The sequence below is a fragment of the Sebastes fasciatus genome, chromosome 2 (assembly GCF_043250625.1).
Source record: "Sebastes fasciatus isolate fSebFas1 chromosome 2, fSebFas1.pri, whole genome shotgun sequence".
NCBI classification, from domain to species: Eukaryota; Metazoa; Chordata; class Actinopteri; order Perciformes; family Sebastidae; genus Sebastes; species Sebastes fasciatus.
This window is the reverse complement of record NC_133796.1, coordinates 28734341-28747030: the sequence shown is the minus strand read 5'-3', so window position 1 is coordinate 28747030 and position 12690 is coordinate 28734341. Positions and strand designations below refer to the sequence as shown.

Sequence of the window (12690 nt, the reverse complement as noted above, 5' to 3'; positions counted from 1 at the left end):
TTTCTCAGCCCTTTCCAGGCCTGGCTTTACTTAACATTCAGAAACAGACTCGGTTGTAGTCGTGTTCAAAACTAATGCGAGAAAAGCCATCAAGGCAAAAAGTAGATGGGATCGACCATAAGATAACTCTTCAAATTCAAACTTTAGATCTTCAGCTTTTTCTAAAAACCCTCTTGAAATCATACCAATAATACAATATACTGCATTTCAGTTGTTTCAAATGTATTCATGTATAATCTTTAAGCGAATATGTAAAGGGTAAATATTAGTTTAGTCACTTAATGTCGGCTTCAGTCGAGGTTTAGTTGACTAACCTACAGATAATTTAATCTAGTTTTAGTCAATGGAAATGTTATAGAATGAAACTAAATCGTATTAATGCTTTCTTCAGAGAGCAGAGTTTATGCACACCGGTAGATCGGATGGCGTAAGAGAAGACCATGGGTCGACACTACAGAACAAAACACTCCCGCACACTGCCCTCTTAAATACCTAATCTTTATTTGTGTACCGAAACGTTCTTATTAAATATCTCTTACTGCAACTAATGCTTTCTTAGATTGTTTGTCAATTTGTATGTCATATTTCATATTTATTTTACCTTACCATTTAATTCCACTCACCGATAATTTTAGTGTGTTAATCTGTCCATCTATTTCACATTAAGAATCAAATAAACCACTTTGTCTTTTTTTAATCTGATATTAAATAAACAATAATCTATTGCTGTGTTCAGATGTCAACAACTTTAAGTAATGTGTCTTTTATACGCATTGCAGATGGATTTAAATCTCTTTTATGATGTGCAGAAGCTTATAGATCTCACGTTAGGATCAACTGAGATACGAAAATATCCCAAAATATTCAAAAGCAGCATTTTTTTAAACCTGTAAATGCACACATTTTTGTTATTATTATTATTATTATTATTACAGTTTCACTGTATTCTTTAATGTATGTATTTGTGGAGACACTAAAAAGATCTGGAACTTTTTCTGTTTTTGATTAAATATCTGAGGCTTATATCTTGGTTACACTAAAGTGCTATTTTTTTTAATCACATTAGTGACTGCAGGTCCAGGATCCGCTCTGGTACAACAATCTGGATTTCTGTTAGTTTGTCAGCTAAGAAACAGCCAACAAACATACTGTAAGATGTTAAATGAGTTCCAGTGTCAGCAGTGTTGGTGACACTCATCAACAGTATTTTCATGAAGAGATGTTCACAGCTACTGTATGTGCTGCTGGTGCTGCAGAATCACTCTCAGTGGATTTGATAAAATGACGAGTGCACGAACTTTCCTTATTTCATGTGAACTCACTTCACACGAAATGAGGAATGAGATAAAAAATATGGCAGAATCTGAAATGTTTGTTTGAAACAAGCATAAATGACAAACGTGTAAGAATAAAATTGTTAACATTGTTCCTGATCAGGTTTTGATTACAAGTTTTGGAAAGCAGATTTAAAGTTAATGTGGTAAATGATAAAATCAATATATCGACGTTTAAATTTCTTTAAATTTCTTTATTAGTTTGTGGGAAAATGTTGCACCTTCTGAACATCAGGTGGAAAAAGCAGAGTTGGGTCTGAAGCATTTTCAGTCCCGAATGTGGACGGTCACATTTTTTCAGCAATTGTTGTTTTGCAGTGCAAACACAGGCAAGAAAAAAAGAAATGCAAGCCAGCCAGGACCCACTGAGCTTTTTTTTTTTTCCAGCCTGGTGAAAAGAATGAATTATTCAACAGTAAGCAAGCTTTCAGCTGGCCATTTGTGTGCTTTGATCTAGGAATCAGGAGTTTGCATGAATGCCTGTATTGTCATCTTATGTTTTCACAGTGTGTGAATGATTGAAAATAGTGCAGGCCCTCGCGTCATCTGGTAGAGTTTACACTGCAGGCGCTGTGGACAGGCAGGCTGGCATCGTAAATCCCCAGATGTTGTTTATTTGTCCTGTGAGGTCACATGGCCGGGTTCACTCAGGCTGGCCTCGCCTAAATATTCAGTGTGAAAACAGCTTTGGGGTCAACCTTTAACAAACTGCAGCTCGACGTTAAAGCCCACCCCTCCCCCCTCTTCATTCAGTGGAGCAACATAATATGGAGGTGTGGCACGCAGCCAGGTGCTGCAGGTATCAAAGATCTCATGTTGTTGAGGAGTTTATACGCTGTGTTTTTAATTAAACTCAGATTGTACCTTTTACTGGTCAAGAATAGGGCTGGTCGATTGAGTATTTTCTCTTTTAATTAAGAACTTTACTGCAAAATGAATATAACAGTTTCAAGTGAAGTTATAGAGCAACAAAATGAATGGATATTTCCAGCTATATGCATAGCCATTATTATACATCTATAAAATACAAATTCATTTGTAAACTTTTCGTGCATCCATCGAGCTTTAGCTTAAATAAAGAGAGAGTGAAGGACACCTGTTGCTTGAGCTGAAACATTTAGTTGATAAAGGGATTATTTGATAAAGAAAAAATGAACAACGAAGAAAATGAAAGCTAAAGCCCAAGACGACGTCCTCAAATGTCTTGTGTTATCCACAAGATATTCAGTTTACTGTCATAGAGGAGTAAAGAAACCGGAGAATATTCACATTTAAGAAACTGGAATCAGAATTTTGACTTATTTTTTCTTAAAAAATTACTCAAGCCGATTAATTGATTTTATATATATGTATATATATTGATATAGTTAGCGATTAATTAAATAGTTGACAGCTAATCGATTAATTGTAGCAGCTCTAAAGAAAACAAACTTTGATAATCGAATTAATTATCATCGAATTTTAGGCAAAAGTGGCATAAATTCACAGATTCCAGACTCTCAAATGTAAATATTTTCTTGTTTTCTTCTATGACAGAAATCTTGACAGAAAGAAGATCTTTTGAGGGTTTTTGAGTGTCAGGTTTGAAGTCATCACGGACTCTGAGAAGTTGTCATTTTTCAGTATTTGCTGACATTTACGGACCAAACAATTAAAGTAGATTATTTGTTGGTTGCAGCTTTACTATATGAACATAATGAGATTTTTGGGGGTTGTAATTCAAGCTGCTTTACCCAGATCAGTCATGTCTTTCATTTAACACAAGAGCCCTGAACATCACAAGACGATGCTTCATTCTCGCCTCCTTTTGTTTCCATTATACAAACAGCGAGCAGATGGAAACATCTAATAGTGTTTTCTTGTCTATTTATGCAGCATGTCTCCTACATTCTGCTCTTGTCTACCTTTGAGGTGCACTCTTGTGATCCGTGATGTGCTGCCATTCATGAGAAATGCCTTTTCTTCTGATTACCTAAGATACGGCTTATTAGCACACGTGCGGTACGTTGTGGTCCCATTGTGTCACAACAAAAGTAAGGCCTTTTAATTGATAATGATGTGAATGTAGAAAAATGTTTCATTATATTGAGGGATGGGTGCATTTCATAGAGGAGAAGAGCAGATCCATGGCATTGGTTGGCTACAGCTGGACACATAATTAGAGTGCCTCCTTACCTATAATTTGTGTAATAGTTTTGGTTGGCGGCATGTTATTACCATATGAAAGGGCTAAGCAGGGGTCATGTGCATTGCTACAGCAATTAGAGCAGAGCTGAGGGCAGAAGAATGTTTGGAGCCGTTGTTAATTGGAAATCTCTACAAAGCTATGCTTTAATTATAATTTAGTCAGAGCTGCACTGTTTTAAACCCAATATATTCAGTTGCCATTATTTTCTGTAATAGTATGAACAGCTAGGTCTGTTTCCTTTCAAAGCGTCGGGCTTTGAAGAGAATGAGATTGAATTAGATTAATTTGAAAGGCTGTGCTGCTGCGAGTTTTTTTCACCCAACATGGTTCTCACATGGAAACCGGATCTGGTTTGTTTAGGAGATGCACATCTAATTTGCATGCACCTGAAATATGGTTATAGACCTTATTGTTTGCTATATAGCTTCATGTATGATTCTATGAACACTTCCTAGAAAAGTTGTAGCTTTGTGAATGAATATGTGACTCATATTATGACTAAAGCCACTCATAGTCAGCCAGCTTTAAATATTTATTACTCACAATTTATATGTTCAGAGGGCTGTGTATGGGCAAGAATCCGGTTATGATTCAGTATATTGCGATATAATGTGATACTGTAATCAAGGTGACATTGGAATTTTTTTTTAAAACCTAAACCTAATTAGGAAAACGTTCATACTTTAAAGAACACACCGCCATATGCATCAAATATTAAATTATTTAATCAATTTTTATTAAATTATTAAATAGTAAAAAAGTTACTTTTTTATGCAATCAGAACAGTGGGATCTGCATTTGCATTTATAACAGTCCCTGTAACACCCCAAATCATAGCTCTACTTTGAGAGGGAGCATATCTTTGCAAATGAAATAAAGTATTGACTGAGTTAATCTTTGGATGTAAACTATTAATCAAAAATCGACAGTGTTTTTGAGAATCAATTCAGTATCACAAAGCACAATATCGCAATCCTCGATATTGTCTTATACCCCTAGTTCAGAGGTTCAAAGGAAATTATTGACTTGGTTAAAAATGACTTCATTATTATGTTTCTTTAACTGTAGCACATAATCTACAGTTTTTTTTGGTCGTGGTTGATGTTTCATTTTTGTGTTTGCTGTCAAACCTAAACTCAGATGTGTTGCTCAGCATGTGCGCTTGTGTTTGAGTGTTAAAAAACTAAAACCATGAGTCTATGTAACAACAACAGGTGGTCATGGCCATGATGTGGTTTTTCCTCTGTCTTTCATGCAAAAGTATTTCCACTCCTCACTTGATATTTAATATTTAGCTTATCTCTAAATGTTTCACGTTGTTTGTTGTAGATAAACTAAAACCATGAGCATACAGCCTACATGAGTCTACGTTAGAGCTGCAACGATTAATTCATTGATTAATTAAGTCAGTCACCAACTATTTTATAATTGATTAATCAGTTTGTGTAATTTTTTAAGGAAAAAAAGGTCAAAATTTTTTTGATTCCAGCTTCTTAAATGTGAATATTTTCTGGTTTCTTTACTCCTCTATAATAGTAAACTGAATATCTTTGAGTTATGGACAAAACAAGACATTTGAGGATGTCATCTTGTGCTTTGGAAAACACTGATCAACATTTTCACCATTTTTTGACATTTTATAGACCAAACAACTAATTGATTAATCAAGAAAATATTCAACAGATTAATCAACAATGAAAATAATCATAAGTTGCAGCCCTAATCTGCATTTTTTTGTGTTCATGATTGATGTTTCATTGATTATTTTCATTGTTGATTAATCTGTTGATTATTTTCTCGATTAATTGATAAGTTGTTTGGTCTATAAAATGTTCTGAAAATGGTGAAAATATTTCCCAAAGCCCAAAATTACTCAAACAGATTAATCAATGATCAAAATAGTTGGTGATTAATTTAATAGTTGACAATTAATCAAATTGATAAATCGTTGCAGCTCTAGTTTCATTTTTGTGTTTGCTGTCAAACCTAAACTCAGATGTGTTGCTCAGCATGTAAACCATTACAGCCTATATGAGTCTACGTTACAACAACAGGTGGTCATGGCCATGATGTGTTTTTTCTGTGCGTCTTTCTTGCAAAATATTTCCACTCCTAACTTGATATTTAATATATTATTTATATCTCTAAATGTTTCACGTTGTTTGTTGTAGATGTTTCGTCTTTTTCTTTTAAAACATTCAACACAGTTCAAATTTTTATCTTCACGCAGGTCGAAATGAGCTGATAGCCAGATACATCAAGCTGCGGACCGGGAAGACGAGGACTCGGAAGCAGGTAAGACGAGAGAAGCGACGTCTCTGTTGCATGAGTGTCAGAGGGCTGTCAAATCTGAATGCGTGCAGACTGCTGCCTTTGTTTCCAGACAGAGAATAACACAATGCTTAGCTGTCGAGGGGACTTCTGAGGCTGACAAGTCCCCCGTCACTGCTGTGTTGCATGAACAGATGTCCCTGGATTATGACATTCCCAAAATTGTCTCTCATAAGTACACAAACTGTATAAGAACTGTAGATTTAAAAGCTAACATCTACTTAAAATGTAGCCTTTCATTTTATTCAGTAAAGCAGCTACGTACAATTCATATGAGAGCATTTCAAAAGAGTAGCCACACTAGCTTACAGTGCAAGTATTCCTCCTCATGACTAAATCATGGAGGTCGTGCACTTGGTTGGAGTGGAAGCCTGTATTAATAGGAAGGTGGAAGCCTTAATAGATCTCTGATCAAAGAGAGTATTCGGTGAGAGTGCATCTCGTCTTCTGCAACACACCGTGCTAAGAGTTGAGTCTGCAGTGCACACGGAGTTCAGCTCAGATTTCTGAATAAAGCTGTGATAAATGTATTAGTCTGTGCTGTAATATGTCATGTAAATGTAATATAAATAACATAGAATTCAGGGCTCTTAATCGTTCTCTTATATGAAGATCTCATAAGAATTATAGTGCTAAAATAAGTCAAAGAATAAAGTTGATTCTTGTATTCAAATTAGCTGATAGTGAGCTTCAGTAGCAGTATGAAACCCACTGACTAAACAGGAAATCCCCCGTATGACCACTTACTTGAATGACAATGATAAACAAGCCAGCGTCTACAGTGACATTTGATCACTGTGTGTGAATTGATCAGTCTGGAGCAGAGAGGCCGTTTGGTTTCTCTTCTCCGCGACACAGAATCAGAATGAGAAAGAGAATTGTTTACAGCGGCACCAAGAAACGCACATCTGTTTCTATTGTTAGTTTACATGCATGATGTGTATGTGTGTGTGTGTGTGTGTGTGTGTGTGTGTGTGTAATCGCTGTGCTGTTTAAGGCTGCAACTAACGAGTATTTTCATTAGAGCTGAAATGGCAAGTCAATCAAGATCAAATTAATCAGCAACAATGTTGATAATCTAATAATCGTTTGACAAATTAGCTTAAAAACAACAACAACGATTCACTATTTACAGCTTTTCTGAGACTTCCATGATAGTAAACTCAAAACTTTTGGATTTTGGACAAAACAAGCTGTGTGAATATCTCAACCTGGGCTTTAGGAAACATTTTATTTGGGTATTTTCAGTTTTCTCTTTCAATGAATTGAAAACGTAATTGTCAGTTTAATCATAAATGAAAATAGTCATTAGCGGCAGCCCTAATCTTCATTATCAGTTAATCTGCTGATTATATTCTTGATTGTTTTGTCTATGAAAATAGAAAAATAGAAAATAGTGAAAAATGGCTAGTATAATTTTCCAGGGCCCAACGTGTGTCTTTAAATGTTTTGATCTGTCCGACCAACAGTCCAAACCTCAAAGATGTTGAATTTATAATGGTATAAACACAGAAAATCCTCACATTATTTGACAGTTTTACTTGAAAACTGATGAAAATAGTTGCTGATTTATTTTCTGTTGATTATTAATTGACTAATAGTTTCAACTCAAGTTCATGTTTCAACCTGAATAGCAAGAAAATATGTTATGAATAATATAAATATGAATTAACTTGTTAAATCGCCTCGCACCTGCTAGAAAACTCACCTTTGGTGTGATTTGGGTGAATCGTGTCATCAACACACATTACTCCTCTTTCTAACTGCTACTTGCACTGCTGAATGTTTTATGTGAGAATATTAAATAATTTTGCACCATGTTAGCGTTGGAGGGTAAACTTGGCCGGTGAAATGCCTCGCCAAGCTCCCGTAAGAATACTAGACTAGCCGATTCTCATTCAGCACACAGCGGATCACATCTGGGTGCTCTTAATGTGTGCTAAAGGGGTCTGCATCCTCCTTAATCAGTTCACTTAAGTGACGACAACACACAGCATAACGCTTTATTGGCTGTTAGCTTGGTGTGTGGTTCAGAGATGCTTCTGTTATGCACCATTTCTCCCTCAAGTGTCTGTTAAACAAAGAAATGTATAATCCACTTTGTACTCTTTTTTGTTTTTTCTTGTTTTTTTATTTTCCGTTTTCTCTCTTTTTTTTTAATGGAGGTGTCTAGTCACATACAGGTCTTAGCAAGAAAGAAAGTTCGAGAAATCCAAGCTGCCATTAAGGTACGTCTGGCTTTGCCCAGTTGCAGGGGGCTTTTCATTGCCATGGTTACAGGCTCTTCCTTTGTTTTCCTCCCCTCCCCTACCCCGCAGGTGTCTAGTCACATTCAGGTTCTTGCCAGAAGGAAATCTCGTGAGTTTCATTCCAAGCTAAAGGTATGCGCTTTTCTGCTTTTGGGCTTGTTGGTTGCTGTGCGACTTAACTTCCTGTTTCCTGTGGTGACAGAGTGAATGCCTTGTGCTCTGATTTCCCGCTAACCCAAATTTTCTGCTGACTGTAATCTGTAATCACGTCTTCTAATCCCCCTCCACCTTCTCAGTCCATCTCTCTTAACCCTCACTATGACATGCTGTCACTGTCCTGTCCACTTGGTCTCATCTACATTTATTCTCTTTTCTTTACGGGCTTTTGCTCATCATATTCATGACGTAGTATAAAAATAGTGAATTTGTTTTTATAAAAATAATAAAATGGATTAATATCCAGCACTCTTGGGAATGGTTCTGGTAGTTTAAGAGCCTAATCAATGCCTGATTTTGAGGCTGATAAATAAATTGGATAACTGGGGTGCAGGAGTTGCTCAGTGATCCCCCGGCCTCTGATTAGATGGCGTAAACATTTTTTTTTTTTAGATAAACTTCATGACATAGATAAGTCCCAACCTGTTGACTCTATGTCAGCATTGGCCTTGTGAGGTTCAGGGCTGATTTAAAACCGTAGATGGCGTGTTGAGCCATTTTTAACTCATGAAATGCCAATTCAGTATCAGAAGAATCAGAATGATCTTTATTGTCATTATACTCCGGTGCAATGACATTTCACAGGCTTCCTTCGTTGTAGTTAAGTATAAATAAATAAAAGCAGTGACAAAAACAGTAATAGAAGCATAAATACCGTAATAGTAGTGCTTAAATTTGAATTTACACTTTTTTATTTATTTTAGTCTTATAAATTTGGTAAGAAATGTCCATATTAACACCAGTACATCACAGTACAGTCATATCATTTAGTTTATAGTTCAAAAATCATGTTTAAGTGTGCAGTACTTCTTACTAAACTGAACTGAATGCTAACTTGCTGATGTTTAGCAGGTATAGTGTTTACTATTGACAACTTTATCTGATGATGGTGCTAAATGAAAAGTCGGGGAATCACCAAAGTCATTACATCCAACAGTTGTTGAGACATTTCACTCAAACCACAAATGTCATCCTCATGCGCTAGCGCCAGAAGAAAAGTCTCATTCTGAGGATTCATCCATGAATGTTTTTTTTACCATATTTCATGGCAATCCATCTAAAATGTGTTGAGATATTTCAGTTTGGACCAAAGAGGTGGACCGATTGATGGGCCGACAGACATGATGATGTGATTCCTTGAAATTCCTACAAATAAAGTAAAAATAAAACATAGGGTTATTAGGACTGTCATTCGATTAAAATATTTTTAATTTCGATTAATCGCAAATTAATCACACATTTTTTTTATCTGTTCAAAATATACCTTAAAGAGAGATTTGTCAAGTATTTAATACTCTTATCAAGATGGGACTGGGCAAATATAATTGCTTTATGTAACAACAAAACAATGACACATATTGTCCAGAAACCCTCACAGGTACTGCATTTAACATAAAAATATGCTCAAATCATAATATGACAAACTGCAGCCCAACAGGCAACAACAGCTGTCAGTGTGTCAGTGTGCTGACTTGCCTCAAACTGCATGTGATTATCATGAAGTGGGCACGTCTGTAAAGGGGAGACTTGTTGGTACCCATAGAAACCATTTTCATTCACATATCTGGAGGTCAGAGGTCAAGGGACCCCTTTGAAAATGGCCATGTCAGTTTTTTCCTCACCAAGTTTGGAGCGTTATTTAGCCTCCTTGGCAACAAGCTAGTATGACATGGTTGGTACCAATGGATTCATTAGGTTTTAAAACTGAGCCCGCTACAACCTCTGAAAAATGTATTGTGTTAATGCGTCAAAGAAATTAATGGCGTTAAAATGAATTTGCGTTAACTAGTTATTATCGTGTTATCTTTGGCAGCCCCAGTTCTTCATACTATGACAGTTTCCCTAAAATTAGATTTAGGAAAATGCAATATATCGCCTTGCTTAAAGTATCGCAATATATTGAATCATAACCTCTGTATAATGATATGTATCATATCTATAGATTCTTTCCAATACACAGCCCTACACACTGTTATCATGACACTGTTTCTAATAAATGTCAAAAATATATATTTTTTGCGTCTCCCAATATATCGGCCTGGTTTATTTAATGGTCAGGCTCAAATTTTTACTCTCTGCATATTTGTAATAATTTAGTAAAACCACATTCAAAGTGTACAAATGTTGGGAAGCATGCTGGCCTTGGCTGTTGGTGAGTGGCTGAGAGCTGAAGGTCCGAGGACATCGCTCTGACGGCTGACTCTTTCTGAGATGCTCTCTGCTTTCTTGTTCCCCCTTCAATCTGTTGATAACTCCAGATGCTCACAATGCCGTGGCTGTCAGCCGCTTTCCTTCCTCCCAGTTCAGATGTCGTCATTTCAGAGCCTTCTTGTCACTTATTTCAGCAATAGTGAATTCTGTTAAAATCACTGTGGAAAGCTTTTCACAATGGCGGATTAAAATGGGAGGAAAGCATTGTGAAAGAAGTAATCTTGAATAATATTGACCTGTAATTTAAGGTATTTTGTGATGTAATGCTTGTATATCAAAGGACGCTCTCACCCATGTGCCATTTTCTTCTTTTCTTGGGGAGCCGACTATACGTTTTGACTTTCACACTTTGCTCCAACACGAATTAATGACCCCTCATTAATCTCTGTGTGTGTGTGTGTTTTAGTGTGTGTGTGTGTGTGTTTTAGTGTGTGTGTGTGTGTGTGTGTTTTAGTATGTGTGTGTGTGTGTGTGTGTGTGTGTGTGTTGAGAGGCAGGCAGCTTTGACTGGTCTTTCAAGGGCACAGACGGCTGTCTGAAGAAAAACAGACAGCTTTTGTATGAATCCCTGTCTTTTCTCATTTAAAGCAAATTAGAGTATAGGGGCAAAGAGAAATACAAGTGTGCCCTTCATTTCTGAGGGCATCAATGAAAACCTGCTGTTTCTGGTCTCGTCTGTGGCATTTTAGTGAAATTACGGTCATTACGTTACTGCTCTGTTGTTTTGTCTCGAGTGATGACTACTGATCAGATTGTGAAAATTATAGAGAGCAAGACATTCGCCACAGAGACCAAGGATAATTTGTAAATACAACTTTCATAATCCTTTGTTATTAAGTGTTTGTTGCACATTTGTGTTGTGTTGTACTGTGTGAAGAAGGCTGGACATCTCTCAAATTAAAGTGTGTTTTTACTGATGTTTGAGACTTTTTCATGCAGACTTAATTAACAGTTTAAAAACGATGAATTACTCACAATAAATTCATTTACAATACAACCCTGTTTGTTTTCGCATTTAGGTTACGAGCATGGTAAGTACTTATTTCTTCTTCTTTTATTAGAGCCTGTCTCATCCTTCAGCTGCTAGTTTTGCATTTGTGCTCCTGCCATAGTGACCCAGTAGCTGCTGCCCAGTGTTTTCCCTGTTTAGTGGTGTCTCTTTGTGTCATCATGCTATTATCATACTGTAGCTTGACTCTGCTCCACCAGGCATCTGTTGCCAGCATGCCTACCTTTAGCTTCTGCCACCAGTGAGTCTGCATGGGTTTGCTAGTGTGTATGGGTTGCCCCAGTGTGCACTCTGCTGCAGTATTTACACTGAATTTACCAGGTTCAGTGTGACTTTAAATATCTTTGTGAATGCACAGTAACAAATGACTATGTCCAAAATGCAATGTGCGGTGCACTTCTGCAGGCTTTTTTTTCGGCTCTCTGTGTAACTATTCCATTAATTAAGCATGACCATTTACCATTTATAATTGGATAGATCCTGATAATTTAAAAAACATCTTGTCCAAAAATTCAAGAAAAGGGAACTAACTGGAGCTTTGCAAGTCTCTTAACCAAGTGGGATTGGTGTCCTTCAGTTTTTACTTGAGACATTCTTTACAATGTTTAGATGTTTTGACATGTAGACAAATCCAGCCTTGATAGAAGTGCTGCTGAATGAGTTTTTTATTGGTGGATTAGTCAACAAGCAAACTTTTTCGTTTAAGTGCATACCACAGCTATTGCATTGTATATTGGAATTCAATTCTCATTGTTCGGCACATTCCTGTAAAAACACTTAAATAGTGATGCACATGCATCTTCTTTTAACCTGCTTGCAGTTTACGGTTGTGAAAGAGGTCGGTGGTGCTTTTAGTGTGTTGTTTGGAGTCTGTTTGTTGTCACCTCTGCATCATGCCCCACCTCCCCCCTCCGTGCAAGTGCTAAGCCTTTTGTGATTGCTGTTAAAGGACCAAGCCGTGAAGGACAAAGCCCTCCAGAGCATGGCCTCCATGTCCTCGGCTCAGATCGTCTCTGCCACGGCTATTCACAACAAGCTGGGCCTGCCAGGCATCCCGCGTCCAGCCTTCCCTGGAGCAGGGGTAAGAGCCTTGTCGGCACCCCACTATTGATCCATCCTGTCCAGCTTCACCCAGGGCAGCCATGGGGCCAA

General features: G+C 37.0%; 1 protein-coding gene across 8 annotated transcripts in view; it reads left to right on the top strand.

The window, feature by feature from the left end:
- The window catches only part of tead1b (TEA domain family member 1b), a 58316-nt gene that overhangs the window by 32989 nt on the left and 12637 nt on the right, over positions 1-12690 (top strand). Inside the window, exons 3-7 of one of the 8 annotated variants that reach the window (XM_074617352.1) lie at positions 5753-5817; positions 8019-8081; positions 8172-8234; positions 11549-11560; positions 12488-12619. In XM_074617352.1, the coding sequence (XP_074473453.1) occupies positions 5753-5817; positions 8019-8081; positions 8172-8234; positions 11549-11560; positions 12488-12619 (335 nt within the window). Of the gene's footprint in view, positions 1-5752; positions 5818-8018; positions 8235-11548; positions 11561-12487; positions 12620-12690 lie in introns of all 8 variants that reach the window. The other 7 variants (XM_074617366.1, XM_074617376.1, XM_074617357.1 and 4 more) reach the window with 7 other exon arrangements.